This window comes from Mus musculus, chromosome 4 (assembly GCF_000001635.26).
Source record: "Mus musculus strain C57BL/6J chromosome 4, GRCm38.p6 C57BL/6J".
Lineage (NCBI taxonomy): Eukaryota > Metazoa > Chordata > Mammalia > Rodentia > Muridae > Mus > Mus musculus.
Window position 1 is genome coordinate 148,937,979 of NC_000070.6, and position 22,099 is coordinate 148,960,077.

A 22,099-nucleotide genomic window follows, 5' to 3' on the forward strand; every position below is an offset into this window, starting at 1 on the left:
TGCTTTGCTTCCGAGCCTGGGTTAACCTGAGGAGTTTGAGGTTCGGAGGTGTCAGTCTTCCCTGAATAGAACCCCATGGTCCTGGCTCCAACCACAGCACTGGGCTCAGTTGGCCCAGGAGGACCAGACTTGCACCCCTAACCGCTGTTCTGGCCTACGCAGGTGGGATGTAACAAGGTATACACAAGTACGTCGGATGTGATGACTCACGAGAACTTCCACAAGAAGAACACCCAGCTCATCAACGATGGCTTCCAGCGCTTCCGAGCCACGGAGGACTGCGGCACAGCTGACTGTCAGTTCTATGGACAGAAGACCACACACTTCCACTGCAGGTAAGTGAGTGACTGCCCACTGAAGGCTGCAAGAGGGACCGGCAGGGAACCAGGCCATGGATCACCAGGGCCCTGTTCTTGCTGGGTGTCGGGGCTGCTTAATGGCCCTGCCTTCAGTCTTCCCACGAGACCCGGTGTCAGTCTCCTTGTGTCCTCCGCAGGCGCCCTGGCTGCACATTCACCTTCAAGAACAAGTGTGACATCGAGAAGCACAAGAGCTACCACATCAAGGATGATGCCTACGCCAAGGACGGCTTCAAGAAGTTCTACAAGTACGAGGAGTGCAAATACGAGGGCTGCATGTACAGCAAGGCCACCAACCATTTCCACTGCATCCGCGCCGGCTGCGGCTTCACCTTCACCTCCACCAGCCAGATGACCTCACACAAGCGCAAGCACGAGCGGCGGCACATCCGGTCCTCGGGGGCCCTGGGGCTGCCGGCCTCCCTGCTGGGCGCCAAGGACACGGAGCACGAGGAATCCAGCAACGATGACCTCGTGGACTTCTCTGCCCTGAGCAGCAAGAACTCCAGCCTGAGCGCCTCCCCCACCAGCCAGCAATCGTCCGCATCCCTGGCCGCTGCGGCTGCCGCCACCACTGCTGAGGCCATCCCCAGTGCCACCAAGCCTCCCAATAGCAAGATGGCAGGCCTGCTGCCCCAGGGCCTGTCTGGTTCCATCCCCTTAGCACTGGCCCTCTCTAACTCAGGCCTGCCCACCACCACACCCTATTTCCCTCTGCTTCCTAACCGTGGGAGCGCCTCATTGCCTGTGGGATCTCCAGGGCTCCTGGGCTCCATGTCCTCTGGGGCCACAACCTCAGCAACCCCTGACATGCCGGCCCTGATGGCTTCCAGAGCTGGAGACTCGGCCCCCACGGCTGCCACCTCTCTCTCGGTGCCCCCTGCCTCCATCATTGAGAGAATCTCTGCAAGCAAAGGCCTCATCTCACCCATGATGGCTAGACTGGCTGCGGCCGCCCTCAAGCCCTCTGCCACCTTTGACCCAGGTGAGCAGGCTGGGCCTTGCCCAGTGAGCAAGCACACTGGGAAACTGGCAACTCCCGGGCCTGAGACTGAAGAACATGGGGCAGGCTGGGAAGTGTCTGCCCAGCCCCCACACCTGCAGCCCCCACGTAGCAGCCCCTTCCTGCTTGGTCTCTGTCTCCATCCTGTCGATTTGTTTGCCCTTTGGGGGTGGGGGTCCCTCATTTTGGCCATGCACCCAGGGACTCACTCCTCTGTATGTGGAGCTGGTGAGTGGTTCCTGTCTCTGAGCACCTGGGTGGCCTAATGGCGCCAGGTCTCACTGGTTCTGTCACCAGTGAGTCCCTGAGCAGAGTCCTCCAAGGCCACCTCTTCTCTCCGCTCTTCTCTAGCTGACACAGAGTGACACATGAGCTCAGGGAATGGGTGTTCGCATCCCACGCCTGTATAGGACGACTCTCAGGCTCTCTCCCTCGTCCTCCTTTCTCTTTCTCCTCTCTCCTTCCCTTTCCTTTGGGAATTTTCTTTCTCCTCTCTCCTGTTTTCCCTGCCCATCTTCCTCGGGGGGTAGTGGGTGCTATTTGGATTCCTAGAAAGAGTTCAGCTCACACCGTGGATGTGGCTCCTTTAATTCCTCCAAACCACTGGTTTGCCCAGAGGAGCTTGCTGGCTACGTGCTGGGCTGGATGCTGAGGAGAGACAGAAGCCCCACCCTGTGGAGCAGGTGGGACAGGGACAGAGAGCCATATCCTTAGCAGCCTGGCTGCCCAGCCTTCATGCTCCACTCCCATCCAAAACCATCTCAGAACCAGCCAAGACCAAGGGTCTCTTGCACCCACATGGGGCTCCTGTCCCAACTCTTGGGGATGCTAGGCTGGGCTTTTTCTCTGGAGCCTAGAATAGGTGACTGCAGGTGACTGTAGTGTGGATTCCTGAAGGCTAGAAGTCCTCTTGGTTCATGAGAGGCACGTGACCCCTTTGGGACCCCTGTCTTCCACTTCAAGGGTGGGGGGAACTTTTGTAGCTATGCTCACTCCTCCAGCCAGGGGCTTTCAGGGAGAGCCACGGAAGTCTCTGCTACCAGACTGCCAAGTTACTCTTTTACCCCAGAAGCACCTCTCCTCCTCGTCCCCCCCAAAAGAAAGGTCAGATAAAGGGGAAGGAAGCTGTTTCCCTTCATCTTTAATAAAATGTCACTTGCTTCTGTGGTGCAGCTCTCTGTAAGCTGTAGTGCCTTGGGGCAAATTAATATTTCAGTCACTTGGGGATTATGGGGAGCAAGGCTCACTGGACGCCATCCTGTCAGCAACTTCCTTTGGCCCTGCCCTGTCAGCCTCCTGTGGCCTCTTCCCACCAAGCTCCCCCTCGTACCCAGTCAGGCATCCAAGGCGGGCCTGCAGTCGCTGCCCTGGACAGCTTGAAAGACGGCTGAGGTCGCATAGGTTGAACCACCCTGATTGGCCCGTCAGCCTTGATAGCCCTGACACAGCACATGCCCTCCGCGGGCATGCTCAGTGCAGACAGGGCCGTCGCCTCGGCAACAGTGGGCAGGGACTACGGAGGGGCCGCTCCCAGTCCAGATCTGCCACTTCCCCTCAGCATTAACAGAGTCTTTAATAAAAGCTTAAGCGGCAGCCCCGCAAATCGACTGTGACAGTTGGTGGTGGAAATGAAGGGCCCCCTGTCCCCGCCCAGGCCCCCTCCCCAGCCACCCGCTCTCCTCCTCCAGGAGGCCCTAAGCCAGGACAACTTTGACATAATTTTGCAATAATTATCACTTGAAGAATTGCCACACAGGGGTACACGTCGCAAGTGATCTCGTCAGCCGGAAGAGCCGCTGACCAGCAGCCAGTGCTCCTGGGGCCCCCTGCCTGTTCGGCCCACTGCCCGCCCTTTGGGTGTAAAGGAACGAGGGTACTAGATTTTGTGCCCGTGTTAAACCTGAGCCCCTCTGATCCCATCTTCCCTCCCCTCACCTGCAGGAAGTGGGCAGCAGCCCACCCCCACCAAGTTCCCCCAGGCCCAGGTGAAGCAGGAGCCTGACAGTGCTGGCACCCCAGGTCCCCACGAGGCCTCCCAAGACCGCAGTCTAGACCTGACCGTGAAGGATCCCAGGTGAGGCAAGGCCAGAGAAACCCCTGCAGATGCTGGCCTGGGCCCCAGAGAGGTGGTCTGCGCCTCTTAGTCTCAGCCAGCCCTGGGAACCAAGCCGAGCTCACCCTCCCGGCCAGGGTTCACTCTGCCACCGAGCAGTCACAGCAGAGAGTGGAAATCTCAGAGCCCTGGGCTGGCTGACTGGGAGGGAAGGGCCTCTGGGCCTGGGCCCACGGATGTCTGAGTTGAAGGCCCTTGGTTTGTGTGTTCCAGTAATGAATCAAATGGCCACGCAGTCTCGGCAAATTCATCTCTTTTATCCTCGCTTATGAATAAGGTAAGAACCATCCATCACACGCCTCCCGTTCCCCCACCCAGAGAAATTAAAGCCGTGCTGGGGGGCTGGGGGGATGTGTTTGTTTTTTAATGTTTTCCCTCTAATAAGATGAGTTTGTACCATTTAAATTTTGAGGCCATTTTTCATCGAATATAATTTCAGAGCCACTGCTTACAAATTAATTTAATGAACTGGCTGAAGAAATATATTTCAGCCTCTGACACCCTTTTTTCCCCCCTTCGGATAGTGGGCTCCAAAAGCTTTTCCAGAACCCTCTAACTTCTCTGGCCCTCAGTTATTAATGTTATTTATTTATTTTGTATATTTTTTTGTTTGTTTAAAAAGGGGTGGGGGAGGGGAAGGCCAAAGTGGGAGCAAAGCATCAATTTCCACTTTTCGGCTTGAGTAATGCTCTCGGACGCCTTCCGGAGAGGTCGCTCCAGAACATTTATTTTAAATAATGCAGGGTCTTTGTGAATTATACATCATCTCAAATATATTTTCCCCTTCACATGATAAATTTGACTGCAGCAAGATTAATTTGGTTACTGTACACAAGTGACTGGGTTGAAGAGGGAGCTGGGTCTGGGGTGGACCTCGTGCGGTGGGTGGGTTCCAGCTGGGTACCATTGGTGCCGCAGCCCCAGCTGCTGGTGCCCTGATGCCTTGCTGCCCGCCCTTTCCTGGTTACTCTCTTGCTGTCCTTTGCCCTCCTCTGGTCCCTACCCCGTGCTCCCTCACGTTCCACGTTAGCAGTAACAGTGAACCTGCTTGCTCTTACCCTGTGAAAATGTCTTGTCCTCCTTTGCGTGGCCTTTATCTTCAAGAAATTCACAGGGGTCCCACACACACACTGACCCTCCGCTCGGGTTTCTTATGAATACCTTCTGGTAGGAGAATGATCAGGGAGCGGCAAGGTCTAGGGCAAGGTGGGCTGCAGTGTGCACCCAGAGCAGAGGCCTCAGCTTAAATGATGGCTCCAGCTGCAGGCTGGTCCTTTACCTGAGGCCCTGCCTCCAGGGGACCAGAGCCACAGTCTTTTGGCCTCCTTTCTAGCCAAGGCTAAAGAGGGTGTGTGTTCTCTGCTCTCAGCAGGGCAGGGCTCAGAGGTGTTGTCTGTCGGGGGTGGGGGGTGGGGGTTCCCCAAGCTCCAAGCTCTCCTCTCTTTGTAGATGTCTCAGGGCAACCCCAGCCTCGAAAGCTTCCTGAGCATCAAGACAGAAGCGGAGGGGAGCCCCGCCGGGGAGCCCTCGCCTTTCTTGGGCAAGGCCGTGAAGGCACTAGTTCAAGAGAAGCTGTCAGAGCCTTGGAAGGTGTATCTCCGCAGGTGAGGGCTTTACTGAGAACAGGGTGGGGGTGGGGGCGGGGAGGGGGGGGAAGCAAAGGACAGAGGGTCTTGCTCTCATCCACCCTGGTGGCCAAGGCCCCACCTCTGACTGAGATAATCTAACTGTTGATCTCTTTCTAACCAGGTTTGGTACCAAGGACTTCTGTGATGCCCAGTGTGACTTCCTCCACAAGGCGCATTTCCATTGTGTAGTGGAGGAGTGCGGTGCGCTTTTCAGCACCTTGGACGGAGCCATCAAACATGCAAAGTGAGTGAGGGTCTTGGGGGAGGGGAGGGGAGGGGGAGGGGAGGGTGTTCCTTAAAACACCCCATCTATGCTATGCCCTGGACCTAATGGGAGTGGGGATGGCACAGGCCTCTAGCCACCCTCTAAGCAATCTATCCCACAGCAGTTGTCACCAGGTCACAGACCCGAGTTCTTCATAGGTGCTACCCCAGAAACAGGGCAGGCTTCCCTCACTCCTTCACACTGAGCCCCGGAGCACCAGCTGCTACCTGGCAGACCTGGTGGGGCCAGATACCCTCCATAGTAGAAGAGTGTTTAAAAAGGCCAGACCCCAGCTGGAAAGACTTGTTTGGAACCAGAGCAAGGGACTCTGGATACAGGCCTTTCTAGCAACATGTGACACCTTCCTATTTCCTTTGACCTAGTGAATTGCTGTGTCTTTTTGATTTCTATAGAGTTAAAAAGCAGGTAGGGTCACAGGAGACCTCCAGAGTCCACACTAGGAACGCTAAGCTCCACTGTAATAGGGTCACATGAAGTGCCAAGCAGGTATCGACGGGGAAGGGCTGACCAGCGCTGCCTGGACCAGCGCTCAGAACTTCTCTGGGTCCATGTCAGGCTTCCTCCCCAGCTGCTGTAGGTCTCCAGAGCCTACCAAACACTTAGAGTCCTCCTCCCCTGCGAGTCTCAGAGCATCCTCTGGAAGGGAGGGGCCCGAGGAGACGGGCCTACTCTCTCTCCCACGGCCCAGGTGTAGGGAGGGGCTCAGAACACAAGTCGTCAGTAGATGATGGAGTTAGAGTCTACCCCATATTCAGACTGATAGTGAGTCCCTCTGCTCAGGTAGGGTCCACACTTCATGCTAAGCTCCACTGTAATAGGGTCACATGGACTGACCCGGCCGTGGGGCCTATTGATCGATATCCTGAGACACCCTCTTCTGCCTCCCATAGCTTCCACTTCCGGACAGAGGGAGGAACAGCAAAAGGAACCCCAGAGGCTTCCTTCCCGACCTCTGCTGCTGAGACCAAACCTCCCTTGGCACCCTCGTCCCTGCCAGCACCTCCTGGCACCATGGTCGCTGGATCTTCTCTGGAGGGGCCTGCTCCCAGCCCGGTCTCTGTGCCCTCCACCCCCACCCTGCTCGCCTGGAAGCAGCTGGCTTCCACCATACCCCAGATGCCTCAGATTCCCTCCTCAGTGCCTCACCTGCCCACCTCGCCCCTGGCGACGACGTCTCTAGAGAGCGCCAAGCCTCAGGTCAAACCCGGGTTCCTCCAGTTCCAGGACAAGTGAGTCCCTCCATGAGCCGGCACCTGTCCCTGTGTCTTGGGAGTGGGTATGGCCAGGGCAGCAAGGAGGCCCTGCTCCTCGCCTCGCAGAGTTACACTGGCTGCCCTCAGCCTCTGGGACTTAGTTTTCCAACTGTATGCTTGTACCGAGCAGCCAGTAAGTGGGGGGATGAGGGCGCAAGCGACCTTACCCCCAGTGATCCGTTGGGATCCTTCAAGGACTGGCTGGGGTGAGCTAGGTATGGGGGTCCCTCAGGAAACTTCCTGGTCCTACAAAAAGGCTGTGTTCCCTTGGGGTCACCTTGCTGGCCAGCTCTGTGGTGCATACCCAGGCTGAGTCAATAGGACAGGGAAGGCATGGATGGGAGCAGGGCCTAGGCCCCTCAAAGTCCACACCGTGGTCAAGGGTGGAAGGAACCTTCTTCACTTAATGGTGGTGGCTTCTTGCGGCGAGAACGGTGACTTTGTATCATAAAGTGTGTGGCTTCCTGTTCTCAATAAAAAGTAATAAATTGGATTATTTATACCACCTGAGTAACAGCTGTCCTCCCTCTCTGAGAACCTGGGGCTGGGCCCATGGCACGGAAGGGTACAGGGCTCTTTTGTCTCTCTCCTGTTTCCTGTACTCTCCTCCTTTCCTGATGTGGTAGCCTCCTTAGCTTCCTGAACCAGCCCAGAGCTCCCACCATGGGTCCATTCTCTGGAGAACACATCTCTCCATAGCCTGGGGCCTCCCAGCCATGGCTGCAGCTCCCTAGCGCGCAACCCTAAGAGACACTGGGGGTGGGGGGCTCCAGCTCCTCCCTGCTCATCAGCACCTCCGCCGGCCCCAGCACTCCCCAGGTCCCTAGGTTCTCTGGGTAGGCGGGCACTGTAGGCCTCAGTTGACCCTGGGATGTCCCAGCAGCTGTGAGCCCTGGCGGGATTTGACACCAGGCACATGCTACCACTTGCTCACACCCCACGGTAGTGGCGCTTCCTGGTAGAGCTGCCCACCCATCTGCAGTCTGTCAGTCAGCCACATCCACACAGTGCCATGTCTTGCCAGCCAAGCCCTTGCTGGCACCCAGCCAGGAATGGCAGCACTATCCATTATTTTTATGCCCAAGAAGTTAATGCAGTCCTCTTATCTCTAATCCTGGGGTGTGGCCTTGGAAACTACATGTCCCAGCATGCACTGCTCTGAGCACCCTGTCTATGGCAAACCCCCATCTACCAGGCAAGAGTTCCCAAAAGGAGACAGGGATGCATGCTGGGATCTGTAGTCTCTAGCTGAATGTTCCCGTTGAGCAGGAGGGTGACCCACTGTGTTCCCCTCGATTACACTCCTGGTGACTGAGGAGGGAACCCTAACACAAACCCAGAGAGGACATCAGCGGGAGGGCTTGGGATGCCAATGACCTTCTGGGCTGTGGTTTCCTTCTAGCGATCCATGCCTGGCGACGGACTGCAAATACGCCAGCAAGTTCCACTTCCACTGTCTCTTCGGGAACTGCAAGTACGTCTGCAAGACCTCGGGCAAGGCTGAGTCCCACTGCTTGGACCACATCAACCCCAGCAACAGCCTGGTGAACGTGCGAGACCAGTTTGCTTACTACTCTCTACAGTGCCTGTGTCCCAACCAGGTCAGTGAGGCGGGGCGGGGGAGGCTCAAGGCCCAGGGCAAGCTTCTCCTGGCAGAGACTCCACTTTTCACACCATTTTAAAGTTGGCCTGCACTAGACACTGGAAAGGACACCCACTGTCTGTCCCCAGAGCCCCTAGAGGCCCCTGGGCAGGGGTCCAGACTGATGCTCAATTGGTGAGGGCTGTCATTTCAGGCCTAACTCCCAGTGGTGACTAAATGCTATCTCAGCCACCGTGTGTTTGACATCATTTGTGCCCATCCTGGAAATAGCTATGCCCCCTTTCCCTAGAGGCCTAGAATTTTAAAATAGGCTCATTGGATAAAGAAATAGAACAGTCCATGCCTGGCAGAAAGAACAGATCAGGTTCTCTTTAAAGGCCCAGTCTCCAAGATTGGTAGGCTGCCTGAGTAGTCACAGGTAAGGTCTAAGTGTGCAGAAAAGACTGTTACAATAGATTAGTGATGTCTACCTAGGTTGGGAGTGCTGGGGTAGATTAGTGATGTCTGCCCAGGTCTTGTCCTACAGGGACGAAATTGAAAAAACAGGTTAGAGATGTCTGCTCTGGGTGTGGCATTAGCAAAGAGGTACAAAATGTTTTAATGATGCGACAAAGCAGTCCTACTGCTTCACGCAATTGTGTTTTCTAACTGGGAGCATGGAAGAACACAAGTGCAGAGAAACTTCCATGGCCCAGAGACAAGCAGGAGCTCACAGATGTTCCTGCCTGGCCTGACGCACATACGTATGCCTTGCCTCCCTCCGCAGCACTGTGAGTTCCGGATGCGTGGACACTACCACTGCCTCCGGACGGGCTGCTACTTTGTCACCAACATCACCACCAAACTTCCATGGCATATAAAGAAGCATGAGAAGGCTGAACGACGGGCAGCCAACGGGTTCAAATACTTCACCAAGCGCGAGGAGTGCGGAAGACTAGGTACTGAGGCCAAGGGTGGGCAGGGACTTCCAGTAGGCCCGGGCCACCTTTCCAGGTACTGCTGCCACCATCCCAGCCCCATGACCCGTGAACGATATCACAGACGTCATCTGCCAAGTGTTGTCTGACAAGTTGTAAAACATCAGAGCCCATACGTCCCAGAGGGACAGCGAGGGCGGCCCCAAGAATCATCCCCACCCCAAGGCAACACCCTGGGGCCATACCCTGCATCCTCGGCTCTGCTTCTCTTGCTTCCCCGAGTGGACAGATAAGACTCGGACGTCCTGTGAGCCCTTTAGTTTTGAGGGTTTTGTCCACAACGAGCTGTTTGCCATTTCAGTTATTTATTTACTTTGTAAAGCCTTTAGCACATGCTTACAAAAACTGAGGTACGTGAGGTGCCAGAGACGGAGGCTCCGGGTGCTTCTGAGCTTGGCAGCGGGTGTCTTTCGATGCCTCTCGGATACCTTCCTGCTCTGGCCCTATAGAGAAGAGCCTCAGGCCCACAGGCAGAGGCAAATTTAGGCGCAGGGCAAGCTTCTATAGACCTGCAGATGTGGGGCAGAATTTTCCTAGGAATGGACCGGAAGCTGGAAGATAGGGAAGGGCGGGTGGATAGATGTGGTGTCTACCGGGCAGGCCTCTCCTGGTCATGTGCTCACGGTGGTAGGGGCCTTTGGAGTTCCTGGAGGTTGCTGTCACCTCCAGTCTGGGCCCTCCGTAGACGGCTGAGACAGTCCAGAACTGCCAGAAGAGAAAGAAAACAACCCTTTCCTTTAAGTGTTAGTTTAAGAGAGGATCCCTGGCTCGAGGAGGGCCGGTAACCACAGCAGCAGGTGCCCACACCTGGTGGCCTCTGCTGTGCTGGGCTTGGCTTTCAGCTGTCAGGGGACTTGTTCTTTACTCAACAGTTTGGTGGCTTTGGTAGTAGCTGGGGCCAAACAAAGCTGGGAGGTGACATAAGACACCTGGCCAGCCCGGTACCATGGCAACGGGCAGGCCCTCGCCTGCCCTGCCTGCCCTGAGCTGTTGCCTGTTTAGGTCCTGCCTGCTCTGTTTGTTCTCAGCCTAGGAGGGCGGAGGCAGGCTGGAGGCCGGCTGACCAGCAATCTGAACAAGGTGGCTGGCTGAGAGAGGTCCTTTCTTGAAGGTCCCTTGGCCACGGATCTGTGACTTCTCAGGGAGGAGTGTATAGAACAAGCCAAAGGGGAGGCCAGGGATTAGCCAGCCAGGCAGACTTGGCTTCCTGGAATGAGCTAGTTAGAGGTATTCCCCCGGATGCCACCTGCCTATGTGGCACGTCACCTCTGTGCCCAGCACACTATCTGGGGAAGCTCATGGCTGCTGTGTTCACACCCACAGGCTGCAAGTACAACCAGGTGAACAGCCACTTCCACTGCATCCGGGAAGGTTGTCAGTTCTCCTTTCTCCTCAAGCACCAGATGACCTCGCATGCCCGGAAGCACATGCGGAGGATGCTGGGGAAGAACTTTGACCGAGTGCCCCCATCCCAGGTGAGAGCCCCCCACGTGGCTCAACGGTCCTTCCTCTTAGGTGCAGGGCCCCATGTTACCCATAATGCCCAAGGAAGCCGTGGGCTACTACCTTAGGGCCCCTCTCCTTTCTTCCAGGGTCCCCCGAGCCTAATGGATGCCGAGACAGACGAGGGCATGGACTATACAGGCTGTAGCCCTGGAGCGGCGTCCTCAGAGTCTTCCACCATGGACCGTAGCTGTTCCAGCACCCCTGTGGGCAATGAGAGCACAGCTGCAGGTGAGTGGCCCAGGCCCAGCCGAGTCGTGCTTGGGACACAGGTTGAGAGTCAAGCGGCCTCCAAGGAGGCCAAGGTGGAATGCAGCAGACAAGCTTGTACAACGTTGGGCATTGAGGCCTCTCCTCTGGCCATTCTGCCCACATCTCTGCTGCTCTCCCTCCCCCAGATCACTTCAGTTTCCCCAGAGAGGGACCAGGGCTTGTCCCATTAGCCCCAGAGAAAGCACCAGAGCCCCTGTACCAGCCTCCTCATGGCCTCAGTCCCAGCCTCCATCCAGAACCCAGAGCGGGGACCCCCCCCTCAGAGGTTCCTGCCTCCCTGCCGTGTCCTCTGAAAGGCCCTCCCACCATGACCTCTGCCCACACTGCACCAAGCAGCCTCTCTCCTTCCCCCCCTTCTTCCTTGCTGAACCTCTCTGCTCATCTGTCCACATATTTCCATACTGCACTTGCCATTGGGTTTCTCATTTGGGTTTTTGTTTTTGTTTGTTTGTTTGTTTGTTCTTTTTTTCTCTGCTTCTCTTCATCCTCTCCAGGCTGCCCGGTTCCTCCTCCTCCTCCTCTTCCTCCTCCTGCTGCGGCTGGTGACGAGGCTGCTCGTGGGGCTGCACCGCCCACCCTGACTCCATCCTTCCCACCGGCTGTGCTCCGGCCTCCCCTTGCCCCCCTCCCATGCCTCTTCTCTCCGTCCTGTCTGTCATACTCTCTGCTCAGTGCCACTCTGGGAGCCAGCCGGGGCCTGGCCCGCCCCATCAGCAGCCCGCCCAGCTTCCCGCCCGTCACTGCCACTCCAACTCCAGTAAAAAGTGACGCCCCCCTAGTTCAGGATGCTGCAGGTAACTCAAACATGCCTTCTTGCCAGTGTCTGACACCCCGAGTGAGCCTCAAGGCTGTGTGTGATCCACGACTGGATCCTTTCCTGTGACCAGCAGAGCCAAGGGCAGGGCTGCCCCACTCCCCTAACAGCCAAATACCTCAGAGAACAGATTACTGCCAGGGTCCTGCCAGGTGACCTGTGAGGTCCTTGGCACCGTGAGGGCAGAGCCCTGCTATTCTCAGTTTGCTTTGGAGCTGTCCAGGTTTGGACCTCCTTTCCCTTCCGGAGCTAGACAGGGAGAAGAAACCTACGTGCGGAACCACCAGGCTCACCCAGCGCTCTCGCCGTCTCAGCCCTATGTGTAAAATGGTGTGCTTGTTCTTCTCCTTGGGTAGACATCACCCCTAGGTCTCTCTCTATCCATCCATTCCTGTTTCACATTCTGACTGAGCCTGGGTGCTATCCGATTCCCAGAGCTAGTGGCTCTGAGCAGGACAAAATGAATTCAGCCCCTGAAAGCTCTCTGGCCGGCATACTCAGGCAGAGCCCCACGACTTCAAGCTGCAGTGCTCTGTCCCCCACTGATTTCCAGACTGGAGCTGCTCCCTTGTCCCCTGCCTGGATGCTCCCACGCCATCCTAGCCCTTGATTTCTTCTCATCTGCCAAGAGTGGTGACTGAGCCTTTTTTTTCATTATACTACTGCAGAAGTTTGAAGGCAGAGTGGTAGGTAGCCAGGCATCCTGGGAAGGCTCAGGGAGGAAGACGCTTCCATCTACCCTGGGCAGGGCCTGGCCTGGGGTCTTTTGGTCCCAGGGAATATGTGACTGAATGCTAGAACTGGGTGCCTTATCTCCAGTGCCTGTGCAGCTAGCAGGACGCCACCACGGGCGTGTTCAGGTACTTTCCAGGAAGGCACAGAGAAGACTGTGACCATGGTCTTCCTGATCCCTAAGAATCAGGGTGGGGCCAGGATGGCTGGCAGAGAGCCTAGACTCCTGGGTTCAGGCCTCAGCAAAGGCTCCCAACAGAGAGGGCAGCAGCGTCTTTTTGGTATTTCTACGGGGTCCCTCAGCCCAGGCAGAGAACTCCAAAACCTTAAAGAGCTTCTGGTATCAAGAAGATGCTTCTAGGGGCAAGGATTTAGAGGCCCACATGGCTCTAGGGCACTCAGCATCTCTGCTTCCAGGAGGCAATTCCCCCTGCACAGACAAGCAAGCAGCCAGAGACTGGTTAGCTGGCAGGAAGGGAGCCGGCCTGTCCCTCATTAGAGGCGGGCGTGTGATGGCGTCCTGGCCTGGGTCCAACTTGGGTAATTACACTCCACCGACCTAGATTCCCCGCTTCCCCTTCAGCTTCAATTATCGCTGGGATGTGTCCTCACTTCCCACCCAAACTGGCCAGGAAGCAGCCACCACAGCCCGGCAGAGCTGCCACCCGGGATGCCTGTGTGGTCATCCTGCAGACCTAGAAGGCAGGGGAAGCCTGGGACTCCCTGCTGTTCCCAAGGGGGCCACGGGAGAGGCTCCCAGCCAGGGGGAAGCCAGGGTGTTGTTTCTAAGCGGTGTCTGCTGGCCACCATGCCAGGATCAGGGGCCCTCTGTGGGTGTGACACTGGGAATGGTGCCCACGTGGGTACTTACGCTGCCAAAAGGGTACCCCTTCCACGCTGACCTCTCTCCGCTACTCCCTAGGGAACACCATCTCCATGCCGACAGCCTCGGGGGCCAAAAAGCGCTTTTGGATCATCGAGGACATGTCTCCCTTTGGCAAGCGAAGGAAGACAGCCTCGTCTCGGAAGATGCTGGACGAGGGCATGATGCTGGAGGGTTTCCGGCGCTTTGACCTCTATGAGGACTGCAAGGATACAGCCTGCCAGTTCTCACTCAAGGTCACCCACTACCACTGCACGCGGGAAAACTGCGGCTACAAGTTTTGCGGACGCACGCACATGTACAAGCACGCACAGCACCACGACCGCGTGGACAACCTGGTGCTGGACGACTTCAAGCGCTTCAAGGCCTCCCTCAGCTGCCACTTCGCCGACTGCCCGTTCTCGGGCACCAGCACGCACTTCCACTGCCTGCGCTGCCGCTTCCGTTGCACAGACAGCACCAAGGTCACTGCGCACCGCAAGCACCACGGCAAGCAGGACGTGATCAGCGCCGCTGGCTTCTGCCAGTTCAGCTCGAGCGCCGACTGCGCAGTGCCCGACTGCAAGTACAAGCTCAAGTGCTCGCACTTCCACTGCACCTATCCGGGCTGTCGCCACACAGTGGTGGGCATGTCGCAGATGGACTCGCACAAGCGCAAGCACGAGAAGCAGGAGCGAGGGGAGCCTCCCGCAGCCTCTCCGGGTGCGCCTGTCAACCTGGACGGCTCCCTCACGCTGGCCGCCGAGCAGGGCTCGCTGCTCTTCCTGCAGACAGCGGCTGCGGGCCTAGGCCTGCTCGGGGACACGGGGGACCCCGGCCCACCTGTCACCGCCTCCGGGACTCGGGACGGCCCCGCTGCGCCCACCCCCGCTGCCGCCGCCACCACCACCACCACCACCACAGCCACAGCCACAGCCACCGCTGGGGAGTCCTCCCAAGAGGACGACGAGGAGCTGGAGCTGCCGGAGGAGGAGGCCGAGGACGACGACGAGGATGACGATGAAGAGGACGACGACGACGAGGATGATGATGATGATGACGACGACGAGGACCTGCGCACCGACTCGGAGGAGTCGTTGCCCGAGGCTGCGGGCGAGGCGGGCGCGCGGACCCCGCTGGCAGCCCTGGGTGGCCCCGGCCCTGCGCCCACCGCCGCATCACCCTAGCCGCCGCGCCACCCCAGCCCCCTCTAGAACTGCTCTGTATGTGAACCCCTGTGTACAGACCCCGCTGGGCCGCCCCAGGGAGTGAGGCGCCCTGGCCCCGCCGGTGCTTCCGGACCCCGAGTCCGTCTCAGGGCGAGGCGGGGACCCCTCTGGTGCTTCGGGCCGCCCGCGCCCTCCCCGCCCGCCCGAGCGGGTGTTCAGGGAATAGCAGGTGCTGTGTCGGGGTGGCAGCACTGACCTGCACTCCTCTCGGTACCCACTCGCGAGGTCCTTGTTTGCTCAGGGGCTCCCCGCGGGGGTCACCGGGTTGTGGGGGCGGCAGGCTCCTGTAGCATCTGGTTCTCTCCCCCCCCCCCGCCCCAATGCAGCTAAGACCTCCTCCTGGCTCAGGGGAGGGCCGGCCGAAGACGGTCAGCATCAGCACGGGTGACACTACAGGGACATGGAGGGAATCTCATGGAATCAGCAGCAAGCCGGCATCCCCGCCCCCAAGCTGTGGTCCAGGTCTGGTGACACTCAGGCCCCAGCCCACCCTCCAGCGAATTTGAGGCTGTGGCCCAAAGGCAGGCACAGCTGGTGGGGGCCTGGAGGTGAGGGTCTCAGCCACTGGTGCAAACAGGAAGGCTGCGACTGGTTTTGGCTTTAATAATCAAAATGGAAAAAAAATCCAAGAAAGTTGTACAGTATTTTTCCTGTAAAGGTTATTATTCTACATAGAACAAAAAGAGAAGGGGGAAAACGGAAAAAAACAAAAAAAACTAAAACAAAAAAAACAAAAAAACAAAAAAAAAAGCAGGCGAGTGCGGGGGGAGCCTCGCCTCGCCTTCAGCCCAGCCCTGGGATTGGGGACCCGAGTGCAATTGCTCCTGTGGAATTGTTGTGCATTTACTTTCAAGGCCTCGGTTTGAGGCGTTGTCCTCACACTAGCACTGATGGGGGCTGCGGGATTCCAACTTTTAACTTGAATTTTGTAGAGACAAGGAAAAAAAAAAAGACTATTCTCTTGATACAAGTTTGTAGCTAATTTAACATTTGAGGGTTTTTCTGTTGGTTATGCGTGTGGCTTTATAGGGCTTTTTTTTCTCTTTCTCTCTCTCTCTCGTTCCAGTTTTGTTTTATTATTTTATTTGGGATGCTTTCGTGCAGGTGCAGCCCACCCAGATCTGGTTCCTTTTCCAAAATACCCCTTTCCCGGAGGCAATGAGGCCACTTAGACTCTGCACAGGGCTCACCTGCAGGCACTTACTTGGCCAGAGGCTGCTCCAGATTCTGGTAGGGGCAGGCTGTCTGAGGCCGGCCTTGTGGGGTAAACCTGTGCACTCCAGGTTCTGGCTAGTGCCAGGCTGGAAGAAACCAGGCCAATTCGGCAAGTAATGGAAGGGCCGGGAGTTGCCAGCAGGAAGCCCCGCCCATAGGTCTTTAAATGGGGTCTGCCCAAATGGGGCAGTGGTTTTCTTTATCTGTATCAGAGTGTATGTATGTGTGTGAGAGTGTGTATCTGTGTATGTGTGTGTGTGTGTCCCCTCTTGGCTGCCCACAGCCAGAAAGCCAGGACCATCTAAACTGGAGAGGGAGCAGGGAGGGTACAGCTGAGAGATGAGGGTACCCAACAGGCAACGCGCTGATTGCTAACCGGCCCTGCCAGAGCCTCCATGCTGCTGAGAGTTCGTTCGCCCAGATTCTAACCTACCACAGGACTCTGCCTCTGTGGAAGGAGTTTTGTAAAGGAAAAGAAAAACAAAACACAACAAAACAAAATAAAAAAAAATTTCAATGTAGCAAAATCAAATAAAAAATTATAAAAGGAAAAAAAAAAGCCGCGGAGAGTGCGCAGTCTAGCCTTTTGTAAGCCTCATATTGCACATTAGGACTATAAGCCATTGCTAGCTCATCTTGAATTTTAATGTGTAATTTTTGTTTTATTTTCTTTCTGTGAGGAAAACGATGCCTGACCCACCAATGCTCTTTTTAATGTTTTATAACTATGTATGTGTATATATATAAATATAAAAGTAATATGTATGCACATATGTGTGTATATATCTATATGTATATACATATATAGATATATAGAGATATATAGAGAGGTTTTGAGACAAAAAAAAAAAAAAATGCAGACCATGAAACCGACCTGAACAGCGCGCGCTCTGATTACTTGAATCTGGTCTCCTCGGCACCTGGTTATTAAGAACTGAATATTTTTCCACTTGAATTTAGTGCTATTAGAAATTTAATATATGTGTTTTATTTATTTGATTTTTTTTTGCATGACTGATGCAAGGTTTGACATTTTCACTCAATAAAAACTGGAAAAAAAATCCATCACGTTATCTTTTATTTTTAAAATTATCCCCAAGAGGCTGGCCATGACCCAATGTGTAGGGTAGCCCAGGCACAGCCAAGATCCAAATACCAGCCCAGGGAGAGGAGGGGAGACTTGGCTACTTTAAAGCCGGGAGAGCAGGGGTGCTGGGACAGGCTAGTTTTGCATCTGGGCATAAGGCCAGGTTCTCCCACTATTTGCTAAAGGAAAAAGATGGAGACTCAGGTCTTGCTCTTCCCTTCAATCCCACCAGAACACCACTTGAGCCCCAGGAACCACTCCTAGAAAGGGCCACCCGGCAGTGGAGCCTCAAGCCTCCCTAGGTCCCACACTCTGGCCAGCCCTCCTGTGTATTCTCTGGGGCTACAGGGCTGCCACTTGGCAAGGGAATCCCTCAGCTCCTTCCTTCTTCCTGCAGGGACCTGCCCAGTCTAGGAACAGCACGTACCCGGATCCATCCGGATGCTGGCGAGGCTCCAGCTTGGAGCACATGGTGGCAGATCCAGAGGACTAGTGTCATGGGTCTGCAGCCTTCACGCCAAGGTCTGAGCTCCTGGCCTTGATGGCACCAGGGCCGAGGACACCTTTGGAAGTTCAGTCAAACTTCTGCCGGTTTGGGTGGAAGTACAGGTGCCCTGCTGCTCCCAGAGGTCACGTGGCCTCTACCCCAACACTGCCCCTCGGCCTCAGCCTCACCAGCATTGTGCCAGTCCCACTCTGAGCTGGTCTCGAAGTGACCAGAGCTGCCCAAGGACACTGGGAAGAGAATCTAGAGCCCGCCATGGTCTTCCCTACCATCGCCCTGCCTGTCAAATTCCCGCCAGCCACTTTCTCACAAAGCTGGGTCCTTGCTGTGCACTGATGCCCCTCACTGAGCCTGGAGCACACTCAGGCTCCAGGCAGTGTGGGTACAGGGACCAGAGCATGCACAGCCTCACCCGCTGATGCCAGGCTGGGCGCTCCCACCAGAGAGGCTCTCCTCCAGCCCAGCTCAGAGCACCCTTCCCTCTCTGCTTTGCTCCTGGAACTCAGCCCACAAGCTATTTACATAAATATGTTTCTAACAGACATGAAAATAGAGACTTTTTTTGGTCTTATTAAAATGTTCAAGTTGGAACTCGCCTGTTGTTTGTGGATATCTTGATTCTGTTAAATAAAACAGTGACTAATTTATGGGATAAAACACAAGTTCAACAAATTAAAGCCTTTATTGGAGCTTCAGAGGCCCTGGTGGGCTGTGTGGCCTCCCGTGGGGCCTGAGGGGAGGCAGGGAGCCAAGTCCCAAGCTCAGCTGGTGATAGACTGGTGGGTGGTGTGGCCACGGAGCTCCCCCCCGGCACAGTAGTCACCAGGGTGGGACTTGAGGAGTGGAGGCAGTTTTGGGGGTAGACTCATGAGGCCCAAGGGAGGGGGTACTTAGGCAGTTTACTAGTCTTGATGGACCTCCCCAAATATCCTCACATCTCCTGTCCCTAAGCTTTCTGGGCCTGGCTAGACCTTGGCGGACTCACATCCAGGGGATGGTGGGACCTACTTCCCAGCAACCTGCAGAGTGTCCAGGGGCAGGTACTAGGTATCGCTCCAGAGATGGATTGCTGCCCCTGAAGGGCCAAGAAGGGCACACACCCCTGCTTCAGGTACATGAGCCTAGTTGGATGGTGTTCCACCCCTGCCCCTAGACCTAGGAGGGAGCTAGCTGTTGTGGGTGGCACTCCACCCCAAGACCCGGGCTTCGTGATATTCCCTGTACTGGACTCAGAATGCTGTAAAACATGTTTTTGTTCTGGGTTTTAATTAGCTGTGGTGGTGTGACATTTCAACACCCAAACTGGGGCAAATTCAAGGGTTTTGTAGCATGGAGGAATGAGCTGGAAGCAGCTGTGCAGGCTCGCCACTGATCTCAGCGGCCAGACTCTTTCCCAGACAGCACTGGCTAGGGTGTTCTAGTAATGGAGCAGAGCCTGTCTCCAGCTCAGGATGGTGGTGGGGAATACACAGTACTAAGACAGTGCCCTATCCAGTGTCTATTCACTGTCATGAGAGGTGGCTCCAGCTCCACAGGTGGCTTTGGCCTAGAGCCAGGACACAGGGACAAACATCCTGCTAAGGACAGGTCGGGTCTCCAAGAAGCAAGGCCCCCAGGATGCTGGGATCTGAAGACCCTGCAGAAGGGGGGCCCCTACGCCATCCTTTCTGGCAAGTGCTGTCCCAACCTGGGGCCAAGCTGAAAGAACAGGACTTCCACGGGGTGGAGGGCAGCTGCTTGGCCTCAGTGGGAATCACATGACTAAAAGGAGACCACCCCCCCCCACACACACACACACACACTCCTCCGCCAAACCTGCCTGCCTCAAAACTTGCAGCTTTTAGCTTTGCCTGAGCCTTTAGAGGCCAACTGCTCTACCCTGAATCTATACAGGTCCCTTGCCAAGAGCCCTGGAGAGGATGCCACAGTCAGGGCTACAGGTTAGCCAGGCGTCAAGCCACATACACACCCAAGTTACAGTAGCTTTAGTTAGGGTGTATGGAGGCCAGAGGAATATCTTGGCTGCTAAAGCACCTCCGCTGCAAGTACAAAGACCCGAGTCTGATCAACAGAACCTGCATACAAATGCTGGGCTTGGTGTCACACACCTGTAACCCAGGGCTGGGGAGGCAGAAACTGCTGACTGCTAGGGCTGGTGGCCAGCCGGTGAGCTGCAGGCCAAGGAGAGATGTCTCAGAGGAGGCGGACAGTACCCCTGAGGATGAGCCCGGAGGCTGTCTTTGGCCTCTGTGTGCACCTTCGTGGGCATGCACACACATAGAGAGCAAAGCACAGTTTAACCAGAAGCAGCCACCAAGCCACGGCAAGGGCAACAGCCCCGTGCCAGTGTGCCAGGTCGCAGTGGGGGTGGGGATGGACACTAGTGTGTTCTATGAATTCCCTGCTTAACTTTTCAATGTAGGGTGGGCTCGCTGGCTGTACGTCAAGGAGCGGCTGCACAGAAAGCCACGTCCACTGCTCTGTTTATGTGGGCTTTCTTCTCTATATCCTTTTGTTTTTCGAGACAGGGTTTCTCTGTGTAGCCCTGGCTGTCCCGGAACTCACTCTGTAGACCAGGCTGGCCTCAGCCTCCCAAGTGCTGGGATTAAAGGCGTGCACCACCACTGCCCAGCTTCTCTTTATCCTTTAAGGGTCTCTCTAGAGCTGGCTCCAACAGTCCTTGCTGTGGTGGCCCCTCAGGCAGCTGGACCATGCTACCGGACTCAACATCCCTAGCCCTTTAAAGTCTTTCCAGGTCTCACCACACAGCCAGAGGCAGCTCTAGGGATCTTAACCTCTTATGGGAGGACACCAACCTTAAAGCCTCCAATGAAAGCAAACTGAAGATTTGGTCATCATACAGGTAAGTCCCCCACAATGCAGGCTGAGCTCTCAGACTCATTTTGATGAAGAGTCTTAGGGTTATGCTCTGGGGCTGAGCTGTGCAGGCAGGGCTGTAGAAACAGCCCGCCTCCATGGCCGTATGTAATGTGTGCAGTAGCACAGGCATGAAGCAACCCTGAACTCAGCATGCTCCTGAGGTGACTATACAGTCTGTCTGTCTCTTCCTTCCCTGGGCTCCGAGCCAGTGTCTTCTCAAGTCTGGTTGGGTCCCAGAGTAAGTAGAGGGTATGAGGACCCCAGAGGACAGCCAGAGGCTGTTCTTCTATCAATGGGCAAGTTAGTCAGCACCAGGAGGGTTGCACTGTATACAAGATGAGCGAGCGAGACACATCACTAAACGAGTCTTAACTCAGTCGTCCGGGCAGAAGGTCCCTCTCTTCCCTCCCAAGTCACAAGTTTTTCCTAAATATATGTACCTATGCACACATACAACAGAGAAGCCTGATAGTTGAGACACAAACTTAGCAGTCCCTGGGCAACCCTTTTCCCTACCAACAGTACCCACGAAGCCCAAAGCAGGCTCCACACAAGCTCCAGATGTCCTCAAACCCCGCACTGCTTCCTCTTTGGGTGGCACCCCCCAATCTGGCCTTTCTGCCCTGCCCAAGGTAGTTCCAATGAGTCACCCGGTTCTGGGGGAGGCCTGAGTCTGAGGAGAGCTCATACAGGGGGGTCAAGACAGCTGGGCATGGCCTCCAAACACTGGGGTTCATCGTCTCCCAAACGACACTTTATAAAAAGACATCGTAATTGAGTTTGATAGTGCACTCCCTTCCAGAAAGGGCCTGACGGGCGGGCGCTGCCTGCTGCTCACTTCTGCCCCATTCCAAATATTTTTACCTTATTTGGATGAAATGCATTATTTTTCTAATGAAAGGCTTTTTTTTCAAAGGGCTGTTTCCCCCGTCCAGCAGCCGACTTTATTAGGCAGCCCTCACGCAGTTTTGGGGAGGGGCTTTCCTTTCCCTGAAGTCAAGCCAGAGTCCGTCCTCAAAAGCTGAACTCAGGTTTCTGTCCCTTCTCTTCTGAGCTTGAGCCCAGAACCTTCCAAGCTGGTAACGCCCAGGTGGGGAAGGCTCAGGGGCACAGACCTCCTCCAGGCCCAGCTCCTATGTCCCTAAGAAGCACAACATGACAGCACTTAGCACTCGCTGCCCCAGACCCCACTCTGGCTTCATTTCTGCCCCAGGGTCTCTGGCCCTCTAGACTTTTCTGGTTCTTTTTAGAAGGGACCTCAGAAGTTACAGCAGTACAGATGGTTACCGTACCAAAGACGGTAGCAACAGTGTTCCCTGGTGATCCACTCACTAGAGGGCACGGTCCGGCCCTCTGATGGCTCAGGTCTACACCCTGCCTGACACTGGGACTCCTTGAGGTTCCTGGGGGAGCAAGGTCTCCCAGCCATGTAGGCTGGTCATTCCAGGAGTGAGGAAACATGGTTTCCTTGGGGACGTCAGGGGGCAGGGACAGGAAAAAGAATGATGGCAGGGAAGCGCCTGTCAGGGTGCTGCCTCTCTCTAGGACGAGGAGGCTAGAGATGCAGACCTAGGATTCATGGGAGATGATACAGGAAGACCTGAGACAGAGAAAGGGGGGTGTGTGGGGGGAAGATATCTTCTGGGACAAAGCGGCCCACGGTCACCCCCTCAGCCATGCTGGTGTGTAGGTCTCCCCTCCTTTCCCAGACAGTGAGAGGCAGAGGCCATTGGAGCCTCTGGAGGGGCAGCAGTGGCCTCTACCAGGCACTCTCCAC

General features: G+C 55.8%; 1 protein-coding gene and 1 long non-coding RNA gene across 7 annotated transcripts in view; one reads left to right on the forward strand and one right to left on the reverse strand.

Moving 5' to 3' along the window:
• Positions 1-16,915, forward strand: part of Casz1 (castor zinc finger 1) — a 150,528-nt gene extending 133,613 nt beyond the window's left edge. For 3 of the 6 annotated variants that reach the window (XM_006539158.2, XM_006539159.4, XM_006539157.4), the window contains 13 exons: positions 163-335; positions 497-1,344; positions 3,304-3,436; positions 3,689-3,752; positions 4,925-5,079; positions 5,225-5,347; positions 6,280-6,618; positions 8,045-8,243; positions 9,012-9,183; positions 10,546-10,697; positions 10,815-10,956; positions 11,493-11,792; positions 13,467-16,915. In XM_006539158.2, coding sequence (XP_006539221.1) covers positions 163-335; positions 497-1,344; positions 3,304-3,436; positions 3,689-3,752; positions 4,925-5,079; positions 5,225-5,347; positions 6,280-6,618; positions 8,045-8,243; positions 9,012-9,183; positions 10,546-10,697; positions 10,815-10,956; positions 11,493-11,792; positions 13,467-14,593 — 3,927 coding nt within the window. In that variant the 3' untranslated portion in view covers positions 14,594-16,915. Of the gene's footprint in view, positions 1-162; positions 336-496; positions 1,345-3,303; positions 3,437-3,688; positions 3,753-4,924; positions 5,080-5,224; positions 5,348-6,279; positions 7,153-8,044; positions 8,244-9,011; positions 9,184-10,545; positions 10,698-10,814; positions 10,957-11,492; positions 11,793-13,466 lie in introns of those variants that run through there. The other 3 variants (NM_001159344.1, XM_006539160.4, NM_027195.2) reach the window with 3 other exon arrangements.
• Gm13205 (predicted gene 13205) lies at positions 9,511-14,344 on the reverse strand. Its single transcript, NR_154553.1, has 3 exons — positions 13,416-14,344; positions 10,789-10,929; positions 9,511-9,927 (listed from the first exon to the last, which is right to left on the reverse strand). It is a non-coding gene; the product is annotated as a predicted gene 13205 (long non-coding RNA).
• Positions 16,916-22,099: the final 5,184 nt, after the last annotated feature.